The sequence below is a fragment of the Diachasma alloeum genome, unplaced genomic scaffold (assembly GCF_001412515.2).
Source record: "Diachasma alloeum isolate Michigan unplaced genomic scaffold, Dall2.0 Dall_scaffold_00207, whole genome shotgun sequence".
Classification (NCBI taxonomy): Eukaryota; Metazoa; Arthropoda; class Insecta; order Hymenoptera; family Braconidae; genus Diachasma; species Diachasma alloeum.
The window spans coordinates 1409698-1422445 of NW_021680372.1; the positions used below are offsets into that span (position 1 = coordinate 1409698).

The 12748-nt window shown below is 36.7% G+C and overlaps 1 protein-coding gene across 1 annotated transcript in view; it reads right to left on the bottom strand.

Annotated features, from left to right (window-relative positions):
* Nucleotides 1-1418: 1418 nt before the first annotated feature.
* Nucleotides 1419-12748, bottom strand: part of LOC107036237 (SET and MYND domain-containing protein 4) — a 72744-nt gene continuing 61414 nt past the window's right edge. Inside the window, exon 7 of the mRNA XM_015254042.1 lies at nucleotides 1419-2371. Within this exon, the coding sequence (XP_015109528.1) occupies nucleotides 2227-2371 (145 nt within the window). The 3' untranslated portion in view covers nucleotides 1419-2226. The remainder of the gene's footprint in view (nucleotides 2372-12748) is intronic.

Consider the following 12748-nt stretch of genomic DNA (forward strand, 5'->3'; position numbering starts at 1 on the left):
AACATACTCAAATTTTTCATCACATTTTAATAGAAATATATATATAATCTATTCAAAATAGATATATAACGAGAAAGTGAATATAATCTCTTTATTAAACTAATATTTTGACAATATAACCCTCAAGTTACGACTGACTCCCTAGCAACGGAATAACAACTCCTGATGTCATCGGCAATGACGGTGGCGCATCGTATTAGTGGTGAACGATCCGCCGAGTTTTCAAGCAAGTGACAGCGATAACCGCACACTTCATGTTGTATTCCTACGAAGGTTTTGTGGGTTGCCCATCTAGAAACTGTATGTTTTTATTGTCCTAGGGCTGCTAACTCGAGTTAACCATACCTGTGCTTCGTTTAACGGACCTGGTCTGTTAAACGCCATTTAGCTTCCCTCAAGACAGCTATAGTAGGCGTTACCTAACGGGCCTGAATGACGAAAAAATAATTTGACACTCATAAGTGATGAGAAGAAAATCAATCAATCCAACAAAAGAAAATAATATTCACGAAATGTTCAAATGCACACCGAAACATTTGCATGAAAATTGAAAATTGTCGTCTTCAGGGATTGAATTAGAACAATGCAACTCGCCCCCCCCCCCCAATACAGGCGAAATACCTTCAGCATTGAGATAAGAAGTTGAAAAGAAGTTTTAGAGGAAAATGTAAAAAAAAATGTTGAAATGTCTTCAGCTGCAAAAAAGTTCTTCCGACATTGTTTTCTAAAATCACCCCCTGAGGCTGGCAGGACTATATTTACACATAGTAATTTCAACACATATTCTATTCTACACGTATACATTATTTCTTTTATGTCAACATAATTTTCTTCACACACAATGTTTTTACAATACGGAACTACACACGACAATCCTTCTCATACTTATCTACACTAATTCTAATAACATCAACAGATCCATTAATTACACACTTGAAAATTACACAGAGTATTCAACTCGGGTTTAATGTACGCGTTTTTATTAACGTGAAAGTAAACAGCATGTGTGCAAGATGTTTTTTTCACGTGTGTAAGTCGGTTTCAGAGTTGTTTTAGATACTGTTACACAGCAAAATGAATCAGTCCTGCTGTTGTCTCATTGTTTGAAAAATCAGTCCAATTGTTGTCCGGTTGTTGACAGCTGTAAAAAATCATCTTACACACATGTGAAACCAACTTGTCCATATAAAAAACAATTTACACACGTGCTGTTTATTTTTGTGGTAATCATGATGTATCAATTCAACCTGTGTTGAACGCTCAGTGTAATTGACAAGTGTCTAATTCATAGTGTAGACAGACATGGACATAATAATAACTTTTAAGTACATTTAAATTTTAAATAAGTCAATTGTTAATATTACTCGCCAATTTTTTGATTATTAAATTAACTATTAATTTAAATCTTCAAATTCCGAATTATTTGATCAACCAATAATTGAGAAATTTAAATTACTAACTGTTATATTATTTTTCCAATTTCACTCAAAATAAGTAAAAACTTGATTATTGTAAGGTGCAACTTCTCATAATATTACTAAAGTAATGATTCATGCCGGTCTATAAGTGTACATAAGCATCTGAAGAACTGTCGACATAGTTCTGTTCTGTGCAAAACATTGCGGGGAACAAAAAGTGTTGGCGTAAAAAATATGATGTGTACGTGTAAAATGATAGTGTACAGAAATCAGATGTGTAAAATTTCTATGCGCACATCTGCTAATGTATAAATGTGCAAAACTGTTTTTGAGTTTTTAAATTCGTTTTTTTTTCAATAACAATTTTTGGACTATTGATATATAAAATGATAGTCAATAAACAAACGGTTGAAATCATTTGCTGTTTTTTGATCAATTTATTGTTAAATTTGTTTTTCGTTAGATGATCGTGTTTAAATTGTTTTGTGGTCATGGAACCTATGTGACACAATTTCACAAAATTACACAATTTCAATTGACAATCGGAAATTTATTCAAAATTTAAGCTGAGAAAATTCTCTGCGAACAATTTCTCTTGGCATTCCCTTCTAAGACTTCTTACTAGAGAGGTATTTTCATCGTCATATTTTGTGTTAGTGACTCATTCTACTTATTAATTATCACCGAGAAAATTCATCACAATCCACGAAACGAACTATCGCCATCACAGTCATCCCTACCCCACATAATGTCTTCCAAATACCTCCCTGGAACCAATTGGAATTATTTATTCATTGCTCCTTTTAAATCAAATATGAAGACACTCGTACATTCCCTCTAGCTCCTCCTTCTTCTCCCTCAATTCCATGCAAGCACTGTCCCAAGGCCCGCTAATGAGATTCGTTATCTCCTCAGCGCGATCTAGAAACCTCTGTGTCTTCTTCAGTGTACCCCTAAAGAAAAGAAACAATGAGAAAATGCAAATTAAAATTCACAAAAGAGAATTCACCTTTTTTTATCAATTGATTTAAACTACTCGAACAAGTCGATTTTTCCCCATTTCTTTGAATATGGAATCATCTCGTTAATGAGTGATTTCAGAGGAGATTCAAAGATATTTTTAGTCGAAAATTTTTGCATTTCCTAACTTTCGTGTCAAGTGCATTGGTATTAAATGATTGTCTAGAAGTTCAACCTCCTTCAAATTCGTGCACGCATGAAAAAATTCAATAGAAAAAATTAGCGAATTCGCTAGAAAATTCTATTGGAATTCTCTAGAAATTTTATTGGGATTATATTACAATTCTAGGGAATTCTCGTTAAAATTCTATTAATTTTTTGCACTAATTCTATGAGATTTTGATAGGTAAAAATCAACAGATTTCGATTTTTCTGTATGAATATTCTCTTGGAATTTTTTCTATAAGAATAATTGGGCATGAATTTTCTGTTGTTTTTCACTCGGATCAGGAAATCCGTGCCTAATACTTTTAATAGAAAAAAATTCAAGAGAAAAATTCAGACAGAAAAATTGAAAACTATTGATTTTTTTCTATCAAATATCTAATGGAATCTGCGCAAAAAGCAAATAGAATTCTAACGAGAATACTCTAGAATTTTAATAGAATCCCCATAGAATTTCTAGAGAATTCCAATAGAATTTTCTAGCGAATTCCCTAAGGCTTTCTATGGAATGGTTTTTTTATACTTGTGACCTCACTCCTACTTACTTGATTTTCCGTTGTAAAAATTCTGATGAAATGTGAAATTATCTGAATTTTGCTCCAATGAAACTGACAATGGCAGTTCTTGGTATCTGTTTGAACCCGCAAAAAAGTGATTTATAGAGTTGATCTGTACACAAAAAATATTCATTTTGAAAAATATCTATATTTATTGTTCATCCATATTTTTCCCATCACTGGTACACGTTTGAAAAAATCGTATAGATATTTTCTATACGGATTGCGTATAGAATTTCTGTAGGATTTTCGTATATGATATTCAGATATTTCTACACGGATATATTCTATACAAATTATTTCTATACGATTTCTATAGGTTTGATCCTATACAACCCACTGCCGCATGTATAGAAACATTTCCTATGGAGTCGCGACATTTTTCTACGTTTTTCTCGGGAGCGTTTAGACATCTTTGGTATGAAAACAAAAATTTATGTAAAAATTTATGTATAGAAATACTTTGTATAGAAAATATTCAGTAGTAATACCCCGAGAGCTTCAAAATGATCGGGTATTTCCCGATATAGTTCAACCGAAATTTCTTTACCTTTGGGCGGCAATGTTCAAGTTGTTTCCCTTCCCCGCCAGCATATGCGCAGAAGGGCCGGTATGTATTAATACGCCACCGGTGAAATCCAAATCGAATTCAAAATCGTATACGAACCTCAAAATGGCACACAATTATGAATTTTCCGATAAACGGTGATCAGAGGATAGAAAGACAATGTAAACAGGAAAAGAAACAAGGTTACTCTGCACGGAACTTCTATCTCCTTTTTAATTGAGTGACATCATTCATTTTTTACAGTTCAGAATGTGTGGAAAATTATTAACGATTCACAAAAATGAATGAAAAGGGCAAGCCATAGAATTCTGAACAAATAAATATATATTTACAAGAAAACAATTCTTATGAACCATGAAATGTTTGTATAAAAATTCCATCTCTTCTTATATTCATGCCACTTCCCGAGATGTTAACACATAAGTCAATGGTAGTTTGTCGATCAGATTGGAAATTTCTCATGATTACTTGACTTGTTCCGTAATTTTTCTCCAACTTTTTTCTCCGTGTGACGACGAAAAAATATATGTCAAATGAGAATATGGCAAAAATTACTTGATATGGGTGTAGATAAAAGAAACCGTCACCGAGCGTCCTAACAAAATGACCAGGTATTCGGTTAATGGAAAATTTGGAGAAAGAGAAGGGCAAAAAGGGAGAAAAAAGCTTACGTTGGTGGGCACATACGTAGATCTCATTACGTATGGCTTGTTTGACACTCTCTGAAACATTTCTTTTCGGTCTCTGAGATGTCCTCTCTTTTCCCGGACTCCGAAAGACCTTCCCACTATCTCCAACTTCAACATACTTAGACACATTTTTTTCTGTAATCGATAGGAGCTGTGCTGATGTTCTTTTCCTGACACATTGAATTTTCAAATTCATCTGAGTCACAGGCATTTGAGATTTATATAAAACGAGAAATACTGTATTTTTATATCACATAACTCACCTGACCCGTGCCAGTGGGAGAAGTGGCCTACCATTCAAACGTTCACGTTTAAGATATTTAAGGGGACCCCCCCCATTCTCGATTTCAAATTTTGACGATTTTCAATGGGCTGGTAAATGAACATAAATTATTTTTTAGGGTTGTAACTTTGCATACATTTATTTGAAGACATAAAAAAGAAGAAAAAAATTTTACATAATTTTTTTTTTTGTTGTTGTTTTTTGTGATCAAACAAAAGCCCTTCTTTTCGGCGGCGCATGTGATTTCCGCTCACTGGAACATCTGAAACCAAAAATTCCAACGGGATTAGAAAGAGTACATGTTTGGCTCTGGTATGAACTAGGATTATTAATTTCGCACAAAAATTAACAAAATGGCGGACCTTTGAAATTTTTTTTTTGAAAATTGCCTTTTTTTCAGCCACAAATCAAGTTGAAAAGTAAAGAAGATCTTCACCGATTTGATTTATCCTAGTTCATACCAGAGCTATATATGTATAGAATAACGTATTAAAATTTGGAACCGATTGGATTAATAGGTTTTGAGTAACCTCATGCGCCAGTCGTAAAAACACTGTTTCGAGAAAAACACGTTTAAAGTTTTGAGAAGCAAATTCTTGGGTATAAAACCTACCTACGTTCAATCAGCTATGCCATATCCATATAAAATTCCTTCCGTTTCTTCATAGGCTTGATTTTCTTCGGCTCGTTGGTCTCTCCGAGCAATTCTGGCCTCTCTGGAAGCCTCAGTGAGGTCCTCCTCAGCCTGCGTGATGCGCTGCTCATCGCGCGTCCCTTGGAGTTGGGCTGCTGCCCGTCCAATTTTGACTCCCATTGTCTCCAGTATTTTTAAAATTGTGACAAAACCTTCGTTAAATATACATGTCGCTGTTTGGGTAGCAATTTCAACAATTTTTCTACCATTATAGATGTGTTTGGGGGCAAAATTCCAGACACAATTGTTGAACGACTCGTTGTTGTTCTGCGTATTATTTCCCAGACATCGGTGAAGGAGTTCATCTGCTGACAATTTTATGAAGATGGGCTTGATCGCTTGCTGCACGCCATCGTGTAATTCCGGTGGATGTTTATAATCTTGCAATGTCCCAGCGGCTTCAGACTTGCGCCACTTGCACCAAGAGTCAGGTCCAGGAGGGCAATTCNGACTAGAAGCAGATGTTTCAGGCAGGTAGTCACAAAATATGCCGAAGGGGAACCCATGAAGGGACAGGGGCACCAATGAGAGCTAGGTACCTGCGAGGTGGCCCATGCGTGCGGGCTCTCGCCGTCGCCTGACGCTTCCACCATAAATCGGCTATATCTTCAAGAGTTTTTGAAATTTTCACTTGAAATTTTAAAGGAACATTCTTGAATAGTTATAGGTTCGAATTAAATTTAAAAAAAAAAATCAATTTTTTGAAACCGAGAATGGGGGGGGTCCCCTTAAATGCGGGATAAATCCCAGCCTGAAACTGACCATTTAACGTGCGTCCGCGCTTACTAATACTTTCGGATCCCACAGCTTACGTTTGCTTGGCGACTTAAGAATTTTTCTATCCATTTGGATTATCATTGCTATGGGGAAGATGAATGAATTAACTTAACTTAACGACGTAAAGAAAAATTGTCAAACGGAAAAATTGTCAAATGAGAATGCGAAAGGGGCACTATCCGGTAGTGACGCCACGGAGTATGGTTTTTGGGGTAACGAAGAGTTTTCAAGTTAGAATTGTATAGATAAACTCAAAATAATATTTAGTTTAAAATAATCAATTAGGGAGATATCTCAAGCACATTGAATTATACGATATCATAGTGGCAAAATGGATATTTTCTGACCTCATTCGATTTCTTCGGGGTAAAATGGGTCTTTTCTGAACTCCTACGATTTCATGGGGGTAAAATGGGTATTTACTGATCACATACGATTTCGTTGGGGCAAAATGGGTATTCTGTGAACTTTTACAATTTCATTGGGGCAAATTAGGTATTCTGTGAACTTTTACGATTTCATGGGGGCAAAATGGGTATTCTGTGCACTTTTACGATTTCATTGCGGCAAAATGGGTATTTTCTGACCTCATACAATTTGATGGGGGCAAAATGGGTTTTTCTTCTACTCCTACGATTTAATTGGGGCAAAATGAGTTTTTCGTGAACTCATATGACTTTATTGGAACAAAATGGGTATTTGCTGACCCCATTCGATTTCGTAGGGATAAAATGGGTTTTTCCTGTACTCCTACGATTTCATGGGGGTAAAATGGGTTTTTCGTGAAGTCATACGATTTCATAGGAGTAGAATGGGTGTTTCGTGTGCTTCTACGATTCCATAGCGACAAGATGGGTATTCTGTGAACTTAATAAAACTTAATAAAACTCATCATTACATACATAAATTAGATATCACATGCATATCATCACGATTTGGACTACAGCTATCTTCAAAACTACACCGTGTAGAGATGTGATAACTTCATCCCTGTACTGTATACTGATCCGTTGCAACTGTGATTCATTGAGGAAATAACAGATTTAGGGGACATATCCTACCAGACAGCTAGTATTTTTCTTTGAATAATATCATTATGAATCTTTTTCGTAATTTCCATCTAGGTCACAATGCTTCTGTGTATTAATTATTCATTCTTTTCCAAGTCGACAATTATTATCGAAATTATTATATTCTGTTACTATTATATGAATAATTTTAAAAGAAAAACGTACGGCATTACAGGACCGCCAGGGAATGGTGTCGTTATTTTGGCGGTTCTACATGTTCCTCGATATTTCCACGCTTTTTCGTGGAATCATTTCTTTCTATTTCCTACAAATAGGAACTAATACCTCGTATAAAAAATACCGGAGGAAATAGCAAATATTTACGTTTCAATTTATTCTGAGCTATTTCAGCATAACTTAGAGGTACCTTTATTGGAACCATTTGCACATATTTTGTAAATGCTTCACAAACTACAGGCAAAAGGTTGTAAGTATAACATTTCCTGAGGGAATTGCAAATTTCAACTTTTCAGATGATTTCCAGACATCTCAACCTATCTTTCGGATACAATTTCTTCAAAACTTTTTACGGAGAACTTCTGAGCATTTTGGAAAATTTTTGAAAAAGTAACTTATTAATTTTATAAAAATTTTCTTTACGGATTGCGTATAAAACCCTATAGAATTTACGTACATGATGATCGGATATTTGTATAGGAATATTTTCTATACGATTTATTTCTATACATAAATTTTGACGTAATTTTTTGTTTTCGTATGAAAGATATGTAAACGCTCTAGAGAAAAACGTAAAGAAATGGTGCATCTCCATATGAAATATTTATATACATGAGGCAGTGTGTCGTATAGGATCAAACCTATAGAAATTGTATAGAAATAATGTGTATTCAATTTAATGGGTAATGAAGAGGCAGATAAGCTGGCCAAGGAGGGTACAGAAAGGGTACCCTCACACGGCCTGTTTGGCATGCCCTTCGCAGTGGGAAAAACTCTTATTAAAGATCATTTCCAGCGAGATCATGTCAGGCGTTGGGAGAAAGTTGCGACCTGCAGACAAGCGAAACTGCTTATGAGGGGGCAACTAAGAGTTAGAACCAGAAAGCTTCTGGAGCTGCACAGAGGGGATCTGAGGATAGCAGTAGGGCTCCTCACGGGTAATACAACTCTCAGAGCTCATCTGTTCAAGATGAAACTTGCAGAACAAGAAGACTACAGACTGTGTGGAGGCGATAAGGAGGGCGTCATCCACATTTTATGTGAATGCCCCCTATTAGCACTCCGTCGCTATAAAATCTGGGGCCAGGCTTTCCTGGGAACCAGAGGACTTACAACAAGCGGCTGTCACCAGCCTTATTAGCCTAGTGAGAAACACAGGGCTGGGGCTGTGTGACTGACCGAAACTAAGGCGGATGTTACAAAAGATTGTATGATTTAGGTGACTCTGGGCGATTTAAGTGACCAGCCGGACATATTCTATTCTAATGTGTATTCAAAATATCCGTATCAAAATATCCGAATATCATATGTGAAAATCCAATATAAATTCTATACGCAATCCATTTCACCCCCATGAAATCATAGGAGGTCAGTAAATACCCACCAATGAAATCGCAAAAGTTCACAGAATACCCATTTTGCCCCAATGAAATCGTAAAAGTTCACAGAATTCCCATTTTGCCCCCATGAAATCGTATGAGTACTAGAAAAACCCATTTTGCCCCAATAAATTTGTATCTGGTCAGTAAATACCCATTTTACCACCAAAAAATCGTAGGAGTACACGAAACCCCCACGAAAAACCCATTTTGCCCCCATGAAATCGTATGAGTTCAGTAAATACCCATTTTACCCCAATGAAATCGTAAAAGTTCACAGAATACCCATTTTGCCCATATGAAATCGTATGAGGTCAGTAAATACCCATTTTACCCCAATGAAATCGTAAAAGTTCACAGAATACCCATTTTGCCCCAATGAAATTGTAAAAGTTCACAGAATACCCATTTTGCCCCAATGAAAACGTATGTGAATCGTATGAAATCTGTGTCAGTAAATACCCATTTTACCCCCATGAAATCGTAGGAGTACACGAAAAATCCATTTGGCCCCCATGTAATCGTAGGAGTACAGAAAAGACCCATTTTACCCCTGAGAAATCGAATGAGGTCAGAAAATATCCATTTTGCCCCTATGATATCGTATAATTCAATGTGCTTGAGATGTCTCCCTAATTGGTCATCGTATACTAAATATTATTTTGAATTTATCTATACAATTCTAACTCGAAAACTCTTCTTTACCCTAAAAATCATACTCCGCGGCGTCAGTACCGAATGGCGCCCCCTTCCCTAGCGGAACCAGTGGATAGTTCGACTCTCTATTTGTTGCTGGAGTGGAGAGAAAGTTAAGAATTCGCGGAGAGTTGGAATGACAGGGCCAATTCTCTACTCATGAGTACTTTTAGAGAGTAGATAGCTGAAGGGAGGACTATTCTGGGCTTCGTGGATTTAGACCCTTGAGTAATCTGACCCTCTAATCTTTAGAACCTTAGACCTCATGCCTCTTTGAAGGCCCAGACCTGAAATTTTTTGTGAACGCTGAATGTTATGGCCCTAAAACCTTCTAACCCCTACAGATTACGATTCATATATTGTGACACATATTTTCTGACCCTTAATGCTTCTGACCCTAAGATTTCGGATTTTGACCCTAAAAATTTCTGACCCTTAAAAAAGTCTGATTGTCAAATATTTAAACCGTATTATTTTTGACCCTTAAAATGAGGCCAACTCCCTACTATCTACTTATGTAGAGAGTAGAGAGTTGGGATCGGATGCTTGGTGGGGGCTACTCTCCACTCTCCACAAATTGTAGAGAGGGGATAGTTGTGATTGCGGACTCGATATGTTGTGACCCTTAATACTTCTGACCCTAAGATTTTGGATTTTGACCGTAAACATTTCTGACCCTTAAAAAAGTCTGACTGTCAAATATTTGAACCATATTATTTTTGACCCTTAAAATGAGGCCAACTCTCTACTATCTACTTTTGTAGAGAGTTGGGATCAGATGCTTGGTAGGGGCTACTCTCCATTCTCTGCAATTTGTGGAGAGTGGATAGTTGGGATTGCGGACTCAATATGTTGTGACCCTTAATACTTCTGACCCTAAGATTTTGGATTTTGACCGTAAACATTTCTGACCCTTAAAAAAGTCTGACTGTCAAATATTTGAACCATATTATTTTTGACCCTTAAAATGAGGCCAACTCTCTACTATCTACTTTTGTAGAGAGTTGGGATCAGATGCTTGGTAGGGGCTACTCTCCATTCTCTGCAATTTGTGGAGAGTGGATAGTTGGGATTGCGGACTCAATATGTTGTGACCCTTAATGGTTCTGACCCTAAGATTTTGGGTTTTGACCATAAAAATTTCTGACCCTTAAAAAAGTCTGACTGTCAAATATTTGAACCATATTATTTTTGACCCTTAAAATGAGGCCAACTCTCTACTATCTACTTTTGTAGAGAGTTGGGATCAGATGCTTGGTAGGGGCTACTCTCCATTCTCTGCAATTTGTGGAGAGTGGATAGTTGGGATTGCGGACTCAATATGTTGTGACCCTTAATGGTTCTGACCCTAAGATTTTGGGTTTTGACCATAAAAATTTCTGACCCTTAAAAAAGTCTGACTGTCAAATATTTGAACCATATTATTTTTGACATTCAAAATGAGGTCAACTCTCTACTATCTACTTTTTCTACAGAGTAGAGAGTTCTTTACTATCTACTTTTTCTACAGAGTAGAGAGTTCTTTACTATCTACTTTTTCTACAGAGTATAGAGTTGGGATCGGATTCTTGGTGGGGGCTACCTCTCTCCACTCTCTACAATTTGTGGAGAGGGGATAGTTGGGATTGCGGACTCAATATGTTGTGACCCTTAATGCTTCTGACCCTAAGATTTTGGATTTTGACCCTAAAAATTTCTGACCCTTAAAAAAGTCTGACTGTCAAATATTTGATCCATATTATTTTTGACCCTTAAAATGAGACCAACTGTCTACTATCTACTTTTGTAGAGAGTAGAGAGTTGGGATTGGATGCTTGGTGGGGGCTACTCTCCACTCTCTACAATTTGTGGAGAGTGGATAGTTGGGATTGCGGACTCAATATGTTGTGACCCTTAATGCTTCTGACCCTAAGATTTTGGATTTTGACCCTAAAAATTTCTGACCCTTAAAAAAGTCTGACTGTCAAATATTTGAACCATATTATTTTTGACCCTTAAAATGAGGCCAACTCTCTACTATCTACTTTTGTAGAGAGTAGAGAGTTGGGATCGGATGCTTGGTGGGGGCTACTCTCCACTCTCTACAATTTGTGGAGAGTGGATAGTTGGGATTGCGGACTCAATATGTTGTGACCCTTAATGCTTCTGACCCTAAGATTTTGGATTTTGACCCTAAAAATTTCTGACCCTTAAAAAAGTCTGACTGTCAAATATTTGAACCATATTATTTTTGACCCTTAAAATGAGGCCAACTCTCTACTATCTACTTTTGTAGAGAGTAGAGAGTTGGGATCGGATGCTTGGTGGGGGCTACTCTCCACTCTCTACAATTTGTGGAGAGTGGATAGTTGGGATTGCGGACTCAATATGTTGTGACCCTTAATGCTTCTGACCCTAAGATTTTGGATTTTGACCCTAAACATTTCTGACCCTTAAAAAAGTCTGCCTTTTAAATATTCGAATCATATTATTTTTGACCCTTAAAATGAGGCCAACTCTCTACTATCTACTTTTTCTAGAGAGTAGAGAGTTGGGATCGGATGCTTGGTGGGGGCTACTCTTCAGTCTCTACAATTTGTGGAGAGTGGATAGTTGGGATTGCAGACTCAATATGTTGTGACCCTTAATGCTTCTGACTCTAAGATTTTGGATTTCGACCCTAAACATTTCTGACCCTTAAAAAAGTCTGACTTTCAAATATTTGAACCATATTATTTTTGACCCTTAAAATGGGGCCAACGCTCTACTATCTACTTTTTCTAGAGAGTAGAGAGTTGGGATCGGATGCTTGGTGGGGGCTACTCTCCACTCTCTACAATTTGTGGAGAGTGGATAGTTGGGATTGCGGACTCAATATGTTGTGACCCTTAATGCTTCTGACCCTAAGATTTTGGATTTTGACCCTAAAAATTTCTGACCCTTAAAAAAGTCTGACTGTCAAATATTTGAACCATATTATTTTTGACCCTTAAAATGAGACCAACTGTCTACTAGATAATATGGTTATAATATTTGACAGTCAGACTTTTTTAAGGGTCAGAAATTTTTAGGGTCAAAATCCAAAATCTTAGGGTCAGAAGCATTAAGGGTCACAACATATTGAGTCCGCAATCCCAAGAAACCACTCTCCATAAATTGTAGAGAGTGGAGAGTAGCCCCCACCAAGCATCCGATCCCAACTCTCTACTCTCTACAAAAGTAGATAGTAGAGAGTTGGCCTCATTTTAAGGGTCAAAAATAATATGGCTGAAATAG